This window comes from Mastigoproctus giganteus, chromosome 12 (assembly GCF_048544385.1).
Source record: "Mastigoproctus giganteus isolate SK-2022 chromosome 12, ASM4854438v1, whole genome shotgun sequence".
Lineage (NCBI taxonomy): Eukaryota > Metazoa > Arthropoda > Arachnida > Uropygi > Thelyphonidae > Mastigoproctus > Mastigoproctus giganteus.
This window is the reverse complement of record NC_143586.1, coordinates 159,262,457-159,282,606: the sequence shown is the minus strand read 5'-3', so window position 1 is coordinate 159,282,606 and position 20,150 is coordinate 159,262,457. Positions and strand designations below refer to the sequence as shown.

The following is a 20,150-nucleotide window of genomic DNA, read 5'->3' as shown; positions in this document are numbered from 1 at the left end:
TTACAGATTAAAACCACTGCTTGTGTACCATTTTTGGAAATCCTCATGCATTTAAGGGCATCAATAAAGCCACCCTACCCATGCATTTCCGATCAAACCAGAGAGCATGGATAACAACATCTCTCTTTGAGGATTGGTTTAAATGCCACTTCATTCCTGAAGTTGAAAAATATCGTAACGACGACATTTCTTTCACAATTTTACTTCTATTAGATAATGTTCCTGGACATAATACGCATCTAGATGATTTCAATTCGAACGTGAGAGTCATATTTCTACCACCAAACACTACTTCACTCATCCAAACCTGTGGATCAGGGTGTATTTTGGATTTAAAAGCATACTATTTATGCACATTTGCTCAGGCATTGTCTGCAGTAGACGATGAGAAAAATTTAAAGTTGAGAGACTTGGAATTCTTACAATATTTACCACGCCATCTTAAACATTAATAAGGCCCTGGAGGAAATTACTAAAATTTGTTTAAATGGCGCATGGAAGAAAATATGCCCACGGCACTTAAAAGGCTACAAAGGATTTGAAAAAGATGAATCATATGAAGAGGTTACAGATAAGATTGTAAAGGTTGCAGAGCAACTTCAGTTGGAGGTTGATTCCAAAGACGTGGAGGAGTTAATAGAGGAAGAAGAGAAGGAATTATCTAACGAATAACATATTGACTCGCAGGCAGCAATAGTGAAAGAAGAAAATGCTGACGAAGCTGAAGATGAACCAAATGAGCAGCCGAGATTAGCATTAGCATTAGCATTAGTAGAGGCATATGATGCAAGAAAGCAAGCTTATTCAGCATCAGCCAAAAAAAAAAAAAAAAAAAAAAACAACCACTACTCCCATTTCACCCCTCAATTCGTTCGAAATACCTGTCCAGCTGAGCCTTAAATTTGTTTAGGCTATCAACTTCAACAACAAGCGATGGAAGTCTATTCCACAAACCAACTGCCTGCTGGCTAAAGGCGAATTTCCGCACATCTATCCGACATCCGTCCTTCCTCAATTTGAATTTATGCCCTCTCAGGTGATTATTCTGAGCAAGAGAAAGAATTCCATCGGCATTGAGCATGCTCAAGCCATTCAAAGCCTTGTACACCTCTATCAGATCACCTCGGCGATGCCTAGTCTCCAGGCTCTGTAATTTGCAAAACTTAAGCCTTTCTTCGTAAGAGCAACCCTTTGTTCCATTCACTAATCTTGTTGCCCTTCTCTGTACTCGTTCCAGCAGCTCTACATCCTTCTTGAAATGAGGCCTCCAGCCTGTATACAGTACTCAAGGTGTGGCCTGACCAATGCCTTATACAAGGGAATAATCACATCCCTGTCCCTGCTAGAAAAATTCCTGTATATCATTGACAAGACACCATGAGCTACTCTTGCAGCTCGTCTGCACTGCTCAGAGAACTTCATATCTGCCTGCACAATTACCCCCCAGGTCCTTTTCATTCTCTACCACTGTCAGCGTAGTACCACAGAGTTGATACGTTGATCTGGGGTTACTGTTTCCCATATGTAGTACTTTACATTTGTCAATGTTAAACTTCATTTGCCACCTCTCAGCCCATCTGCTCAACCTTTCCAGATCCTGTTGCAGCAGTATAGTATCAGTAGTGTCCTTAACAACCCTGCCAACCTTTGTATCGTCTGCAAACTTGGACATTAAGCCTGATACACCATCATCAATATCATTTATAAATACAGAAAACAACAATGGACCCAACACTGAACCCTGAGGAACTCCACTAATAACATTAGTCCACGTTGAGCAGTGTCCATTGATTACCACTCTCTGTCTTCTGCCACTCAACCATCCCTTTATCCATAGCAGCAATTTGCCTCGAATGCCACACTTCTCCAATTTGTGCACCAGTCTTCCATGCGCAACAGTATCAAAAGCCTTTCTAAGATCCAAATATATAATATCAAAGTTATTCCCTGCATCCAGTTCTTTTGTGACTACATCATAGTATCCAATCAAATTGGTCAGACAAGACCTGCCCTTAACAAACCCATGCTGTGTCTGAGCTATAACTGAATTCTTGTCCAGATGATCCTGCAGTGCTTCTTTAACCAGTGCCTCCATTAATTTTCCTGGAACCGAAGTTAAACTAACAGGTCTATAATTACTTGTGTCAGCCTTTGATCCTCCTTTGTGAATTGGGGTTACATTTGCACATCTCCAGTCCATGGGTACCTCCCCTGAGTCCAAAGAAGCTCTCATTATTATGGCTAGGGGTTTGCTTACTTCCTTTGCTGCCTCCTTTAATATAACTGGATAGATCCCATCCACCCCGGGTGCCTTTTTTATGTTTATCCTCAACAATTTCTCCTCCACTTTCCTCTCAGTTATTAGAAAATCATCTAGCTCACTGCCAATGTTTACTTCACCTACGACATTCCCCTTCCTGAATAACTCCTCATGTGTGAATGTAGATGCAAAATACTCGTTTAGATTGTTAGCCACCTGAGCTGGATCCTCAACTGTTGAACCATCAACATCCAGTGGACCAATCTGATTCGTCCCTTTCCTTCTTGAGTTTAAATAGGTAAAGAACTCTTTTCTGTTTTTCTTTGCATCCTTTGCCAAGGATTTCTCATAATCTGCCTTTGCCTGCCTAATCTCCTTTGTGACTTGGTTACAGACCAACTTATATCTATCATAGGCTTCCACGTCACCCATTAATTTGTATGTATCCCATGCATTTTTCTTCTCTGCCATATGTCTCATTAGTTCATCTGACAACCATTTAGGCCTGAACCTTGAACAATATTTCTTGGTTGGTATGTAAAGCCTGGTAGCTTCCAAGATTAGTTCCTTGAATGCTTCCCATTTTGAATTTGCTGTTGGTAACATCATCAGTTGGTCCCACTGTATAGAATTTAAATACTGTCTCAGACCAGCAGTCTCCTTTACGAAAGCAAAAACCCTTCCCTTTACCTCTGATGGTAGTTACCTCCTTGAGTAAATCCCACTTCAGCACACTGTGATCACTGCCACCCAGTGGTTCATTTATCTGCAGATTCCTAATGCATGAAGAATCACTACTGATAATCAGATCAAGAGTATTACTCCCTCTAGTTGCCTCCCGAACATGCTGATGTAGAAAACAATCATCCAATAAATCCACAAAAGCCTTGCTAGTGTGTGAGTGACCAACCCACAAATTCCAGTCAATATCTGGGAAATTAAAATCCCCCATTATAAGACTCTCTGATTTACTGGCCCACTCTATTTCCCTGTACAGTATCTTATTATACTCATCAGAGTCATTAGGCCTATAGCACACTCCTACTCTCAATTTTGATTTACCTATGCTTATGTCACACCAAACTGTCCAGCGATGTCAACTGGCTTCACTTCCTTGGATTTTATGTGTTTTTTAACTAATAGCATAACCCCTCCTCCCTTCCTATCCTGTCTATCCTTTCTGTAGACGTTGTACTCCCCAAATTCCAGTTCTGCATTCCTTATATCTGTGTGACACCACGTCTCTGATATCCCAACAATATCTGCCTTTGATGTTTTGAGTAATACCTCAAATTCATCAAATTTATTTACTAAACTCCTAGCATTAGTGTACACGCAAGTATACATGCACCTGTTTCTATTCTTAGCTACCCTAACACAACCCATGTGTTTACTTGTACCGCAATGACTTCCAGCAGTCTCTGAAATATCCTGCATCTTGTTTTTCAGGCTTCTGCTCATTCCAATAGAAGCAGTGCAAGAATCTCTTTCACCTCTGCCCGTGGCTACTGTTAATCCATTAGTCTTTGTCTCCCCCCCCAAGCTAGCAGTTTTCCGACCCACCTAACACTGCCTCGATAGCATCAGCAAATATTCTTGCACCCTTTCTATTTAAGTGTATCCCATCCCTATAGAAGCAATCTCTCCTGTTAACAAGTACAGTCCAGGCTGAAAAAAATTCTACCCCTTCAGCCTTGCACAATCTTTCCAGGGCCGAATTGATCGACAAGGCTCTCATCATATACTCCCTCCTATCGTGTCTGGGCAGAATTGCAGACACTTTCAAATTCAACCCTACTTCACGGCTTTTTTTCAACAGTGACCTGTACTTGTTAAGTAATTCCGCTGGTCTCCTACTCTTAATATCATTAGTGCCAACGTGTACAACTATATCACCTTTTGTGCCCTTAAAAGATGATATCTGCTCTACAACGTCATCAACCTTTGCCCCTGGCAGACATACCCTGGTCCTGTTCCACCTATCCTTTTTACAAAGCATGTTCCCCGTTTCCCTGACACCCACATCAATACCAGAGCTTGGACTTGGTCATCTTGCAACACAGAGGCAGCCCCCAAGGCAGAATGCGCTGGTCCACAAGATGACCAAGTACAAGCTCTGGTGTTGATGTGGGCAGCTGAGAGCTGCCAGAGATATGGCAGTGGCATTTCGCGAAATTGCATCGGCAATGGCAAGGTTTGAGAAGATGGATCCTGACAGCGAACGATTCTTAAAAGTTAACAGAGAGAGGTGAATGATATGCTTGCTTGCTACAAAGAAATGTACGATGAAAAGAAAAAAGCCACTGTACAGTCATCCGTCTGCACGGGTAGTGCAGTGGTATCATCACCGTCCTCCCCACACCAGGTGGAAAATGCCCAGGTTCAAATCCTGTCGATGACGTGAGGAACTTTATTGGGATTTTTTCACGCCGTGTCTGAGTTACAGTCTCAGGCATTGATAGCAAGAATTTTCCCCAGAAACTGGGGTTTTTTCGTCCAGCAAACAGGCAGATCAACCAGAGAACTCACAATTTACAGACAAAATACATATATGGATATATATTAGAAATAATGGATGGCCCTAATATAATGATTTGAATTTGTCCAGTCATACATTATAATATGTTCTTTCATAAGGTTGAGCGGCCAACCCCTTCTACATCTCCACGACTCTCAATTTCCGCAGTGGCATACTTATCAGCTGACTTGAGAGGTAAAACTTGATGACATTATGCCTGTCTCCTCTCTTTTTTTGTAATTTTATAATTTTGAAATTGCACCCTTTTGTAATTTTTCCTGCGTATCAGATAAAAAATTGAATAAATACAATAAATAATTCTATTTACATGTTCGTCTAACATTTCTTTTTTGATTCAATCAATTCAGCAAACACAGTTGTGAGTGCTGCACAAGCATGGGGGAAATTCCCCGACTTACATAATGTTCTGCGAAACGCAACCCTTACATAAGTCGGGGAGTTCCTACACAGTCTCATCTCTAACAGAGTCTCTCCACTCACTGTCTCATAGGCATACTGTTTCTGCTGCATGCCTTTTCTACAGATACTTCCGTGGGCACTGTTCTTCTGAATTGGCTTCTATATTTCCCGCTCTCTCTTTCAAAACCATCCAAACAAGTGCTGCCACCAGCCAACATCCATTTACTGTCCAATTTCAAATGCACAGAACCAACCTTTAATCTTCCTTGTTTATTTATTCAAATGCAGTTTTCTGGAACAACCTACCTTCAAGTATGATTTTATACTTATGATTACATGAATTTTTTTTATTAAATTCATTTCTGAAGTGGGTCCCACATATCACGATACATTCTGTATATGTATCTCTTCACAAGCAATACTACACTCATAAGTCTTGCATAAAAATAACTCGTTAAAACTACATTTAATCAATGAATTTCTATTTTCCATACAGATTATATGGAAAAAAGAATTAATAATTGACAAATATTTTTAAAAGCCTAAACGTAAAATTTATCCACCAGAAGTTGAGCTGTTATAGATGTACAGACAGACAGACAAATGAACATGGTGAATATGCTTCGCAGTAATTCATATGGGTAGCAGTAATCCCAGAGTAACGTATCCACTGTATGATACTGCACCAGGTTAGTGTAAAATAAAAAGCACATGGGATAATTGTGCAGTCTGATATTAAGTTCTCTGAGCAATGCAAACAGGCTGCCAGGACAGCTCTTGTCAATGATATACAGCAATTTTGCTAGCAGAAATAAGGAGGTAATTATCCCAATGTTTAAGGCAATTTTCAGGCCACACATTGAGTACTGCATATGCCTGGAGGCCTCATTTTTGGAATACAGTGGACTCCCGCTAATCCGAACCCTGCTAATCCAAACACGTTTTGTTCGGCGGAGAGGAAATTTTTTAGTTCGCAAAATATAAGTTTTTTTGTATTTTCCAGTTAAATTTAAATGGTATTAAAGGTACAAAAATATTTAGAATTCCACAAAAAATTGTATTTTATTGTAGTACTGTGCTAATACAAAATTAATAAATGAGTGTTTGACATGGCCTATTAAAACTACAGATCTATACTTACACACCAAAACAGGAACAAAAGTCATTTTTCAGAAATAACAAACTCGTTAGTTTCTTTGTACCTCTGTTAGTTTTAGAGGTACAAAACTGCACGATCTTTGTGCGGTTTTTTTTTTTTTTTTTCCAGGTTATTGTGGCCTTGCCCACTCCAAACTCTATTGCCAATTTCGTTGCACTTTCACCCTTGTCCAGCCTTTTCAAAACTTCCAGCTTATCTTTCAACGTACACGTTGTGTGTTTCCGTTTCGTGGCCATTGTGGCAGCAGACTGAACTAAACTAAACTACACTACAATGTAGAGCGAAGATTTAAACATTCACGTTTAATGCACAATGTCGCGTACGAGTCATAGCGTGGAGTGGAGGGTTTGCTTCGGGTGTGTCACACTCGTTTACAAACGCTAGTAGGCCTACTATACGTTCATTCCTTAATAAACCAGATCTGCTTTACTGCATGCTTCTGCATTATTGCAGTTATTCGGCTAATCCGAACAGGGCTCTGTCCCAATTAGTTCGAACTAGCGGGACTCCAGTGTATGTACAGAGAAGGGCAACGAGATTGGTGGGGGTAACTTCTGTTCCAGGAAAATTAAAGGAGACACTGGTTAAAGAAGCACTGCAGGATCATATAGACAAGACTTCGGTTATAGCTGGGACACAGCATGCTTTTACTAAGGGGAAGTCTTGCCTGACCAATTTGATTGGATACTATGATGCAGTCACAAAAGAACTGGATGCAGGGAATAACTTTGATATTATATACTTGGATCTTAGAAAGGCTTTTGATACTGTTGCACATGGAAGACTGCTGCACAAATTGGAACAGTGTGGCATTGGAGACAAATTGCTGCTATGGATAAAGGGGCGGTTGGGGGGGAGAAGACAGAGAGTGGTAATCAATGGACACTGCTCATCGTGGAGTCCCTCAGTGTTCAGTATTGGGTCCATTATTGTTTTCTGTATTTATAAATAATATTGATGATGGTATATCAAGCTTAATGTCCAAGTTTGCAGATGATACAAAGGTTGGCAGGGTTGTTAAGGACACTACTGACGCTATGCTGCTGCAACAGGATCTGGAAAGGTTGAGCAGATGGGCTGAGAGGTGGCATATGAAGTTTAACATTGACAAATGTAAAGTACTACATATGGGAAACCGCAACCCCAGAGCAACGTATCAACTCTGTGGTACTACACTGACAGTGGTAGAGAATGAAAAGGACCTGGGGGTAATTGTGCAGGCAGATATGAAGTTCTCTGAACAGTGCAGATGGGCTGCAAGAGTAGCTCATGGTGTCTTGTCAATGATATACAGGAATTTTTCTAGAAGGGATAAGGAGGTGATTATTCCCTTGTATAAGGAAATGGTCAGGCCACACCTCGAGTACTGTATACAGGTCTGGAGGCCTCATTTCAAGAAGGATGTAGAGCTGCTGGAATGAGTACAGAGAAGGGCAACAAGATTAGTGAATGGAACAAAGGGTTGCTCTTACGAAGAAAGGCTTATGTTTTGTAAATTACAGTGTCTGGAGACTGCACCAGCAAGGTGATCTGATAGAGGTGTATAAAGCCTTGAATGGTTTGAGCATGCTCAGTGCCGATGTGATTCTTCCTCTTGCTCAGAATAATCACCTGAGAGGGCATAAATTCAAATTGAAGAAAGACAGATGTAGGATAGATGTGCGGAAAATTTGCCTTTAGCCAGCAGGTAGTTTGTTGGTGGAACAGACTTCCATCCCTTGTTGTGGAAGTTGATAGCCTAAATAAATTTAAGGCTCAGCTGGACAGGTATTTCGAACGAACGGGAGGGGTGAAGTGGAAGGTTTTTTTTTTTTTTTTGGCTGATGCTGCATAAGCTTGCTTTCTTGCATCATATGCCTCTGCTAATTCTAATGCTAAAGGGTAACAAAGGGGGTGTTCTTACAAAGAAAAGTTTCAGTTCTGCAAATTGCAGCATCTGGAGATTAGGCACCTAAGAGGTGATCTGATTGAGGTGCTTTGTTTGGCTTGAGCAAACTCAGTGCTGATTGGATTCTTCCCCTTGCTCAGATTGCGCATGTAAGTATTAGTATTAGTAATGGCCGCATGGTGCAAGAAAGCCTATGGCTTATGCTGCACTAGCCAAAAAAAAAAAAACCGAATAGAATAATGATAAAAAAAAAAATAATAAATATATATAAATAATAATAAATAATAAAAGAAAAGGAAATTAAACCTATCATCCTATGTGCTTCCCTGACCCAAAGGTACTATCCAAATGACCTCTGAATTTCCCCAAACTGTCAGCCTCTACCACCCATGTAGGCAACTTATTCCAATAATTTATAACTCGCTGGCTAAAATAAAACTTGTTCCAGTGCAATCTACACATTTCCCCCCGTAACTAGAATTTAATGCCCCCTAGTTCTAGCATCATTTATAATCTTGAAAATTTTGTCCTCATTCATTTTACTGATGCCTCTCAGAGCCTTAAACACCTCAATCAAATCTCCTCTAAGGTGTCTAGTTTCCAAACTCTGCAACCCACATATTCGAAGTCTTTCTTCATAAGGATGCCCTTTTGCCGATCTCACCAAGCAAGTTACCCGTCTTTGCACCCTTTCAAGAAGCTCGACGTCTTTCTTTAGGTGCGGTCTCCATACTTGAACACAGTATTCCAAGTGTGGTCTAACAAAAGCCTTATATAATGGGATTATAACGTCCCTATCTCTACTTGCAAAAGTTTCGATAGATCATCGATAGGACACCATGGGCCTTCCTTGCAACCTGTTTACAATGCTCAGAGAATTTCATGTCTGACCGTATCGTAACACCCAAGTCACTTGCCTCCAGTACTGGGTTTAGTTGAACTCCACCAAGTGAATAAGTTATTTTGAGATTACAGTTTCCCAGGTGTAATACCTTACACTTTGTTGGATTAAAGCATAGCTGCCATTTTTCTGACCATTCCTGAAGTCTATCTAGGTCTCTCTGAAGAAGCTCAGCTTGACAGTGATCATTAACTACTCTCCCAATTTTAACATCATCTGCAAATTTAGTCATCACGTCCTCTGGCCCTTCATCGATGTCGCTTATGAAAATTAAAAACAACAGTGGTCCTGATACTGACTCTGGTGGAATCCCACTTCTCACATCAACCCAATCTGAGGAATAGCCATTTATCACAACCTTCTGCCCTGAAGCCATCCTGCTATCCATCTAAGGATTTTCCCAGTGATTCCAACCTGTTCCAGCTTATAAAGCAACCACTCGTGTGGGACTGAGTCAAAAGCTTTGCTGAAATCTAAATAAACAATGTCGAAATTATTCCCTAAATCTAGCTCGTGAGTGACCCTTTCAAAATAGCGAACCAAATTTGTTAAACATGATTTTCCCTTTACAAAACCATGCTGAGTATCCTTGAGAATTTCAATTCGATCCAAATGATCCTGAATTCCACCCTTGATCATTGCCTCCATGATTTTCCCTACCACTGAAGTCAGACTGACAGGTCGATAATTTCCCACTTCACTCTTAGAGCCATCCTTATGTATGGGAGATACATTGGCACTTTTCCAATCCAAGGGAATCTCCCCAGAGATGCTCCCATAATTAGCCTCAATCGTTCAGTGCACTCACTTGCCGCCTCCCTTAAGATTATAGGGTATATTCCATCAACCCCAGGAGCCTTACTTTCCTGTAGGCCCGAAAGTTTTTTTTTCATTAAATAATCTTGCGAAATTTCAATATTATTAATTACATATTTTTCAACTTCGCTCCCACAATTTCCCATTGCCACAAAAGGTTTTTCATTTGTAAATATCAATGCAAAATAACTGTTGAGTTCATATGCAACGGCAGCTGGTGTATTTAATACTACCCCCTTTCCATTACGTAAAGCTCCGATCTGGTTTGTCCTCCTCTTCTTGGCATTTATATATGTGAAGAATTCCTCATTCCCCCCCCCCCCCCTCTTTGCTCTGTTTGCTAGTGATTTCTCATAAACTGCCTTTGCCTGTCGAACCTTTTCTGTGGCTCTATTACGGATCATCTTGTAGCTTAAGGAAGCATAAATTCAAATTGAGGAAGGAAGGATGGTTGTAGAATAAATGTGCAGATGTTTGCCTTTGGACACCAGGTGGTTGATTGCTGGAACAAGCTTCCATCCATTGTTTTGGAAGTGAATAGTACGAATAAATTCAAGGAAGAACTAAGAAAACTATTGGATTGGAGTGGATGGATAGATAAAATTTGTTTTTTTTTTTTTTTTTTTTTTGCAGATACAATATAAGCTTACTTTCTTGCATCATTTGGCACTATTAATACTAATATTAAGTTAATATATTTGTGCTATTGGTTACCATAACACTTTGTAATTGCTTGTCTTACAGGCCCTTACCCCCAACCAACTTGTAATATTATTCATGTTTGATGACATTTTGGAGCTTGATATGCCCGGAATTATGCCATTTGCTTATGTAGATCAAATATTTGCCTGTTAAAGAATTATCCACGAAAACAACTTCAGGAGAATGGAGAACATTTATGAATTATTTATCTCGTTGGACAAAAAATGGTCAAGAAAAGCAAATTGAATAAGAAACAGTGGATTAGCAGATATTTTAAGAGTAACTGTAAAATGTTATTTTCAGGCTAAATGGCTACATATAATATTTAGTTTTAAAAGTTTTATTTTATTAACCTTAATTATATTAAATGTTAATTATGCATGATTAATTAGAAGTTTTTACAACAAAGATAACTGTCTTACTGAAGGGAAGATGTAGTCATAATCATCACAAAGCAGTTCATTATAGGGGACAACTGGTGTCATATTCAACCAGTACTAAATATCTTTAAATTGTAATAGGTAAGCTTCACTGAGAATGAAAAATATGTGAATGAAGAAATAAAGAAACATTTTACAAAATTAAGAAAAATTATGAGAGCTTGGTGATTTCTGTAATTTTTGTTTTATAAATTTTTTCTTATAGCCACCTGGAAGTGTACCAGGACAGCCAATGTTACCAAATAACATGGATCCTACAAGGCAAGGTATGTATTTTAAAGTTAGTTAATGCATACAGTGCATTATATTCCAAGCATATTAGCAATTGCCCAGTCATTGAGTGGTTGTTTCTGGCAATTTAAAACATGACTTTTAAAACAATTTAATTTGAAAGTTAAAACTTTTAACTCCTGACACATGTTTTTTGCAATTTGCACACAAAACACAGCAAAAAAAAAAAAAAAAAAAAAAAAAAAATTATTTTCTGTTAAATTTACACCAGTATGCAGATATTTTAAGTTTTCCAGTATGTATTTTCAGTCTGCATTATTATTATTTTTTAATTGTAGAAAATTTAAATACTTCATTACAGATGTAAAATATTTTTCATGGTTCCACAGTTGTGCACAGTGTGCCACAAAACTGACGTGTTCATGTAAGCATCGGATTTACTAACCCAGTATTTGGCAATAACTGTTGCGCATTAAATGTGTGGTATTACACTTAAGGTGGTTGAAAATAAAAAAGACCTGGGAGTAATTGTGCAGGCAGATATGAAGTTTTCTGAGCAATGCAGGCAGGCTGCCAGGGCAGGTCATGGGGTTTTGTCAATGATATATAGGAATTTTTCTAGCAGGGAAAAGGAGGTGATTATCCCTCTGTATAAGGCAATGGTCAGGCCATGCCTTGAGTACTGCGTACAGGTCTGGAGGCCCCATTTTAGGAAGGATGTAGATTTGCTTGAGCGTGTACAGAGAAGGGCAACAAGATTGGTGAGGGGAATGAAGGGATCCTCTTACCAAGAGAGGCTTAAGTTCTGCAAATTGCAGTGGCTGGAGACTAGGCACCTGCGCGGTGATCTGATTGAGGTGTATAAGGCCTTGAATGGGTTGAGCACGCTGAATTCTGATGGGATCCTTCCACTTGTTCAGATTACGAACCTAAGGGGGCATAAATTCAAATTAAGAAAGGACAGATGGAGAATAGATGTGCGAAAATTTGCCTTTAGCCAGCGAGTGGTTAATTGCTGGAACAAACTTCCATCTGTCATTGTGGAAGTTGATAGGTTGAATAAATTTAAGGAGGAACTGGACAGGCATTTGGAGGGAATGGTGTGATATATATATATATATTTTTTTTTGGCTGATGCTGCATAAGCTCATACACTTGCTTTCTTGCATCACATGCCACTACTACTAATAACTATTTTTGATGACAGTACTGCTGTTACTAAAGATATTATATGTGTTTACTATTCAGTGTAGTGTAAGAATTAAGATTAAATTTTTAAGCAAAGCATTTTCAACTATTCTTCCTATTTATCAAAAAAAAAGACACTAAAACAGTGTATAGAATTCACCCCTCCCCAACTCTTGGATTAGTTTTCACACCTGCCTGTTAAGGGATTAGGGCCGATGATATTTTACAAATATTATTGGATTTATTAATATCTTATATATTTTTTAAATATTTTATATTATTATTTTTTTATTAGAATATAATATTTATAAGAAATTTTTATTAAAAAATTATCTAGCAGTATCTCAGTGACTTATGAATGTTGAGCTGAACATAAATAAATGAGTAAAAACATGTGCTTATATGCTGAAAGCCTTGTGTATTTACTCAAGACTTGAACGACTCTGCAGGTCTTTTTGGGGAAATTATCAGCTTGGCCCTCACTTGTAGGTAGAAGGAATCCGTTTTGTAGACATGGGATACATTTAAACAAAAGTGGTGCATGGGTTTTTCCCTGTATTATTGAGGATACCTTAAAGATTCAGGGAAATTGCTAGTTTGGGGGAATAAGGGTAATTTGAGATACACATTTATCTGTTACTATTGGTCAAAGTAATGCTTGCACATACCTCAAGAGTTCTTGTTTGTTACCGCAACAGAACATATTAGCAAGATGGTCTGAGGGCAGAAATGTTTCAAATGAGTGGGTAGCTAATGCCAGGGAAGCAAGCTTAAATAATTTTAAGGGGTGCATCAGGGTAGTTAACTATACAACGACACTATGTCTTAATTGTTTATATAGTAATGTCAGAAATGTCGTCAATAAAATGAATGAATTTGAACTGCTGGTTAGTTAGGACAAGTAATGCTGACATAATAGGACTTACAGAAACATTTATCACCCAGAAATAGGGGATGATGAGTTTCAATGTATTTAGGAAAGATAGAGCAGATAGAGCAATAAAATGAATGAATTCGAACTGCTGGTTAGTTAGGACAAGTAATGCTGACATAATAGGACTTACAGAAACATTTATCACCCAGAAATAGGGGATGATGAGTTTCAATGTATTTAGGAAAGATAGAGCAGATGAGGGATGGTGGGGTCATGCTTCTTATCAAAAGCAGCCTGAGCATGATGAAAGCTTTCCTGGATTCAGACATTTTGCATGCTAGTATAGAATCTGTATGGCATTAGATGTTGGAAACAAAGGTATGATGAGAGTGGGAGTAATCTACAGGCCAGATGATTGCGAAGATTATTATGAGAGCCTATATGGGCAAGTTAGCATGACTATCTTATCACGGGTGATTTTAATTTGCCTATAATTGATTGGAGCAAAGGAAAAGGAAACCACTTGGGGGAAAATTTTTTTAAAGCAATTAGATAATTTTTATTTGTACCAATCTGTCAGGGAAAGTACTAGGGAAAAGAATATTCTAGTCCTGACCACGAACGAGATGACATAATAGGGCTACCAGTAGCAGGAAGTGATCATGTAGTTCTACAGGGACGATGAAGAGAGAGGTAGCAGTAGTTAAAGGCAAAGGAATGGGTTATAATTTCAGAAAAGGAAATTACAATTCCTTAAGGTGTTACATGGCCTCTATTAGCTGGGTAGTATCGCACGGAGAGAATACAATTGAATTATGGTATACCTTTAAAACATTAATCACAGAAGCCTCGAATGCATATATACCATTAAAAAATACTCCGCCGAAGGAGTCCAATTTGGATGAATAATGAAGTTGCCGGATTACTTGAGCAGAAAAAGACGGTGTGGAAAAGTTAGAGCAATAAAAAGTACTGAAACCTGTAACAGCTGCGAAGTAGTAGTAGGGGCATTTGATGCAAGAAAGCAAGTGTATGAGTTGATTGGATCACATAAACTCTACGCTTGGATCTAAAATTCAAATATGGATTCATCTGTCCACAGTACGATTTTTCGCCTCTTCAATTGTCCAATGTTCATGGCTCTGAGCCCTATGAGCTTATGCAGCATCGGCCAAAAAAAAAAAAAAAAAAAAGTGATCCTAATAGTGCCACAGGAAAGGTTAGGCTGGCAAAGGCAGACTGGAAATTGCTGGCAAAGAGTGGGGATAAGGAATTCTTCACATATATAAATGCAAAGAAGAGAAGGACAAACCAGATCAGACCCTTATGTAATCAGTGGCACATTATCCTATTATAATAACCTCCTTTTCCCTTCTAGCAAAATTCCTATATATCATTGACAAAACCCCATGACCTGCCCTGGCAGCCTGTCTGCATTGTTCAGAAAACTTCATATATGCCTGCACAATTAAGTGATTTTTATCAGAAACTGAATTTTCTATCTGCCTAGGTCAATAAACTTGAAGATTAATTTGAAAATTGTTTTTTTTTTTTTTTTTCGAAAATGGTTTTACTGAATTTATTGAAATTTTATATTTAGTTCTTATGTCATATAATTTGTTTTTTTGTCAAAATAAAATGAAATTAAAAATGTTCTTTATTAGTTTTATTAGACCCCATGAAGGTATAACGTGCCACTGTATGTAATGGATGTCAAATAGTATTAGAAAAACCCCAGCTGATGTTGCAGATGAACTCAGCAGTTACTTTGCATTTATATTTACAGAAGAAAAATCCTTTATGTCAAAGAGAAATTATGGAAGTGAAATTGAAAAATATGTAGTAGTAGTAGTGGCATGTGATGTAAGAAAGCAAATGTATGAGCTTATGCAGCATCAGCCAAAAAAAAAAAAAAAAATCACACCATTCCCTCCAAATGCCTGTCCAGTTCCTCCTTAAATTTATTTAACCTATCAACTTCCACAACGACAGATGGAAGTTTGTTCCAGCAATTAACCACCCGCTGGCTAAAGGCAAACTTCCGCACATCTATTCTACATCTGTCCTTTCGTAATTTGAATTTATCCCCACTTAGGTTCGTAATCTGAACAACTGGAAGGATCCCATCAGAATTCAGCGTGCTGAACCCATTCAAGGCCTTATACACTTCAATCAGATCACCGCGCAGGTGCCTAGTCTCCAGCCACTGCAATTTGCAGAACTTAAGCCTCTCTTGATAAGAGGATCCCTTCATTCCCGTCACCAATCTTGTTGCCCTTCTCTGTACACGCTCAAGTAAATCTACACCCTTCCTAAAATGAGGCCTCCAGACCTGTACGCAATACTCAAGGCGTGGCCTGACCATTGCCTTATACAGAGGGATAATAACCTCCTTTTCCCTGCTAGCAAAATTCCTATATATCATTGACAAAACCCCATGACCTGCCCTGGCAGCCTGTCTGCATTGTTCAGAAAACTTCATATATGCCTGCACAATTACTCCCAGGTATTTTTCATTTTCTACCACCTTAAGTGTAGTACCACACAGTTGGTACGTTTCTCTGGGGTTACTTCTACCCATATGCAGTACTTTGCATTTGTCAAGGTTAAACTTCAGTTGCCACTTCTTAGCCCATCTGCCCAAATTATCTAGATCCTGTTGCAGTAGCACACTGCCATTACTGTAATTAATGATATTGCAGTGGCAATGAGTGCATTGAACCATTGAGGCGTCACTACTCGGGAGTGATTCCATTGGATTGGAAAAGTGCCAATGGATCTCCAATACATAGGGTCTGTTCTAAAGGTGTAGTGGGAAATTACCGATCAGTCAATTTAACTTCAGTGGTAGGGAAAATCATGGAGGCAGTGATCAAGGGTGGAATTCAGGATCATTTAGATAGAAATGGAATTCTGAAAGATAGATACCCAGTATGGTTTTGTAAAGGGAAAATCATATTTAACAAATATGGTTAGCTATTTTGACAAGGTTACTTGTGAGCTGGATTTAGGGAATAATTTCGACATTGTATATTTAGATTTCAGCAAAGCATTTGGCGCAGTCCCATATGAGTGGTTACTTTATAAGCTGGAACAGGCTGGAATCCTTAGATGGATAGTAGGATGGTTTCAGGGCAGGAGGCAGAGGGTTGTGATAAATGGTTATTCCTCAGATTGAGTTGATATAAGAAGTGGGATTAGTGGGATTAGTTGATATAAGAAGTACTAAGGATTAGTATTAGGACCACTATTGTTTTTGATTTTCATAAATGACATTGCTAAAGGGATAGAGGGCATGATGTCTAAATTTGCATATGATATAAAGATTGGTAGCGTAGTTAATGATCACAGCCAAGCAGAGCTTCTTCAGAGAGACGTAGATAGACTTCAGGGATGGTCAGAAAAGTGGCAGTTATACATTCTCTAATCCAGCAAACTGTAAGGTGTTACACCTGGAGAACAGTAACCCAAAAAATAACTTATACACTTGGTAGAGTTGAACCAAAGTCAGTAGTGGAAGAAAGGGACTTGGGTGTTACAATACAGTCAGAAAGAAGTTCTCCGAGCATTGTAGACAGGTTGCAAGGAAGGTCAATGGTGTCCTATTGATGATTTATAGAAAATTTGCTAGCAGAGATAAGGACGTCATAATCCCATTATATGAGGTGCAGTCTCCATACTGTGTTCGAGTATGGAGACTGCACCTAAATTAAGACATTGTGCTTCTTGAAAGTTTCCAGAGACGGGTAACTCGCCTGGTGGGATCAGCAAAAGGGCGTCCATATGCAGAAAGTCTTCGAATATGTGGGTTGCAGAGCTTGGAAATTAAGCACTTAGAGGAGAATTGATTGAGTACTGCTCTGAGATCATAAATAAAATGAATGAAGATGAAATTTTCATGGTTATAAACAATTATAGAACTAGTGGCCATAATTTCAAGTTATGGGAGGGGGTTTAAACTGGATTGCAGAAAGTTTTATTTTAGCCAGCGAGTTATAAATTACTGGAATAAGTTACCAACGTGGCTGGTAGAGGCCAGCAGTGTGGGAAAATTCAGAGATCAGCTGGATAGTTACCTACGGGAGGAGGAAGATGCAAAGGTTGTCTGTTTCCTTTTCTTTTATTAATTATTTATTTTTTTAAATTTTCTTCTTATTATTTTATTATTTTTATTTTTTAAATTTTTTGGCTGGTGCAGCATAAGCAATAGGCTTTCTTGCACCATGTGGCTGTTGCTAATACTAATACAGGAACTCTTTGACTTACGTAATGCTCGACTTATGGAAATTCGACTTCACATAAGTTTTTGCTGGCTGGTGCAAACTTAAAAAAATCGTGGAAACGTATTTTGCATCCTGTAGGAATAAATGAAGGTATCATGAAAATATCATAATGTTGAATTCAATAACACATTGTTGTTGGTCGTGCTTTTTTTTTTTTTTTTTGTAATTCATTCCAGTCCTTGGAAGCTGAAAATTTCGCTGTATTCCTAAGCTCTTTATCTCTCTAAAAGGTAATTTTTATAATGGAAATTGTACTACCCTTTCATCATTATCATATGATCCCATTATAAAAATCTATTTTGAATGCCTTAGTGATATTTTTCTAAAGCGCATTTCTGGAGGTCATGACCAAAAAACATTAAAAACAATTTGCACTTTCTGGTTTATTGGGCTTTTCGGTTAGTGCAGCTAATTATAAATGGGTAGTAAACTCCGATAATCCTGATAACTGGAATTCTGTGGGTTTTTATGTTACGGTGTTATGGTGAAATGTGTTCCCCTTCATTGAAATCTTCAATCATATAAGAAAACAAATTTTCAGAAACTTCTCTTCATTCCTATTTACAATGATTAAAGGAAAGGAACTAATGTAAAGTGCAAGTGCTGGCAGTGCCAGGAAACGAAACAAAACTGATTTAGAAATGAAGATGAAAATGATTAAGAAATACGAAGCAGGATAAAGTTTGTTATCTATTGCATGGAATTAGGTCTCGCTGCTTCAACAGTGAATACTATTTTAAAGGACAGTGTGCAAATCAAAGAACATGTCAAAGGATCAACGTACTTAAGATTAACAGTGATGACAAAACAGTGTTCAGGTGCTATATCGAAGATGGAACGGCTGTTTATAATATGGATGGAAAATCAGATTCAGAAGCGAGTGCCCCTGAGTCTAATGACCATTCAAGAAAAAGCAAGGAGTATTTATAAAGATATTAAGGATAAGTTTGGCGAACCCCAGCCCAAGCTCGTGGCCACCAACTGGTGGCTTAATAGGTTCAAACATTGTGCTGGTTTCCACAACATTAAAGTATGCAGTGAAGGCACTAGTGCCAATTCTGCAGCTGCAGAGAAATTTTGTGATGTGTTTGAGTTTGGAGACTGCAGCTAAATTAAGACATTGTGCTTCTTGAAAGTTTCCAGAGACGGGTAACTCGCCTGGTGAGATCAGCAAAAGGGCGTCCATATGAAGAAAGTCTTTGAATATGTGGGTAATTATTGATGAAGGCTATTCAATGCAGCAAATTTTTAAGGTTGACGAGACTACTCTGTATTGGAAAAAAATGCCGGATTGAACATACAGTACCAAAGAGGAAAATACAATGCCGGGTTTCAAAGCATCAAAAGATAGGGCACGCTCTTGCTTGGGCTAATGCAGCAGGAGATTACAGATTAAACTACTGCTTGTGTACCATTCTGGAAATTCTTGTGCAATTAAGGGCATCGATAAAGCTACCCTACCCGTGCATTTCTGATCGAACCAGAGAGCATGGATAACAATATCTCTCTTTGAGGATTGGTTTAAATTCTGCTTCATTCCCGAGGTTGAAAAATATTGTTAAGACAATGACGTTCCTTTCAAGATTTTGCTTCTATTAGATAATGCTCCTGGACATTCTATGCATCTAGATGATTTCAATTCGAACGTGAGAGTCATATTTCTACCGCCAAACACAACTTCACTCATCCAACCTATGGATCGGTATTATTTTGAATTTAAAAGCATACTGTTTATGCACAAAATTTGTGCAGGCATTGTCTGCTGTAGACGATGAGAAAAATTTTACATAAGAGACTTTTGTAAATTTTACAATATTTACCACGCCACCTTAAATGTTAATAAGGCCTGGGCGGAAATTACTAAAAGTTGTTTAAATGGCGTATGGAAGAAAGTTTGCCCATGACATGCAAAAGGCTGCAAAGGATTTGAAAAAGACGAATCATATGAAGAGGTTACAGATAAGATTGTAAAGGTTGCAGAGCTACTTCGGTTGGAGGTTGATTCCAAAGACGTGGAGGAGTTAATAGAGGAAGAAGAGAAGGAATTATCTAACGAAGAACTTATTGACTTGCAGGCAGTGATAGTGAAAGAAGAAAATGCTGACGAAACTCAGGATGAGCCAAATGAGGAGCCGAGATGCTTCATCACCAGAGAGATGGCAATGGCATTTCGTGAAATTGCATCGGCAATGGAGAGGTTTGAGCAAATGGATCCTGACAGCGAACAATTCTTAAATTCAACAGAGGGGTGAATGATATGCTTGTTTGCGAAGCTCAGGATGAACCAAATGAGGAGCCGAGACGCTTCATCGCCAGAGAGATGGTAATGGCATTTTGTGAAATTGCATTGGCAATAGTCAGGTTTGAGAAGATGGATTCTGACAGTGAACGATTCTTAAATTTAAAAGAGGGATGAATGATATGCTTGCTTGCTACAAATAAATCTACGATGAAAAGAAAAAAGCCACCG

At 38.6% G+C, this 20,150-nt stretch overlaps 1 protein-coding gene across 6 annotated transcripts in view; it reads left to right on the top strand.

The window, feature by feature from the left end:
- The window catches only part of LOC150077541 (single-stranded DNA-binding protein 3-like), a 729,210-nt gene that overhangs the window by 334,717 nt on the left and 374,343 nt on the right, over positions 1–20,150 (top strand). For all 6 annotated transcript variants that reach the window (XM_090386678.1, XM_090386675.1, XM_090386677.1 and 3 more), the window contains one exon: positions 11,310–11,370. In XM_090386678.1, coding sequence (XP_090242804.1) covers positions 11,310–11,370 — 61 coding nt within the window. The remainder of the gene's footprint in view (positions 1–11,309; positions 11,371–20,150) is intronic.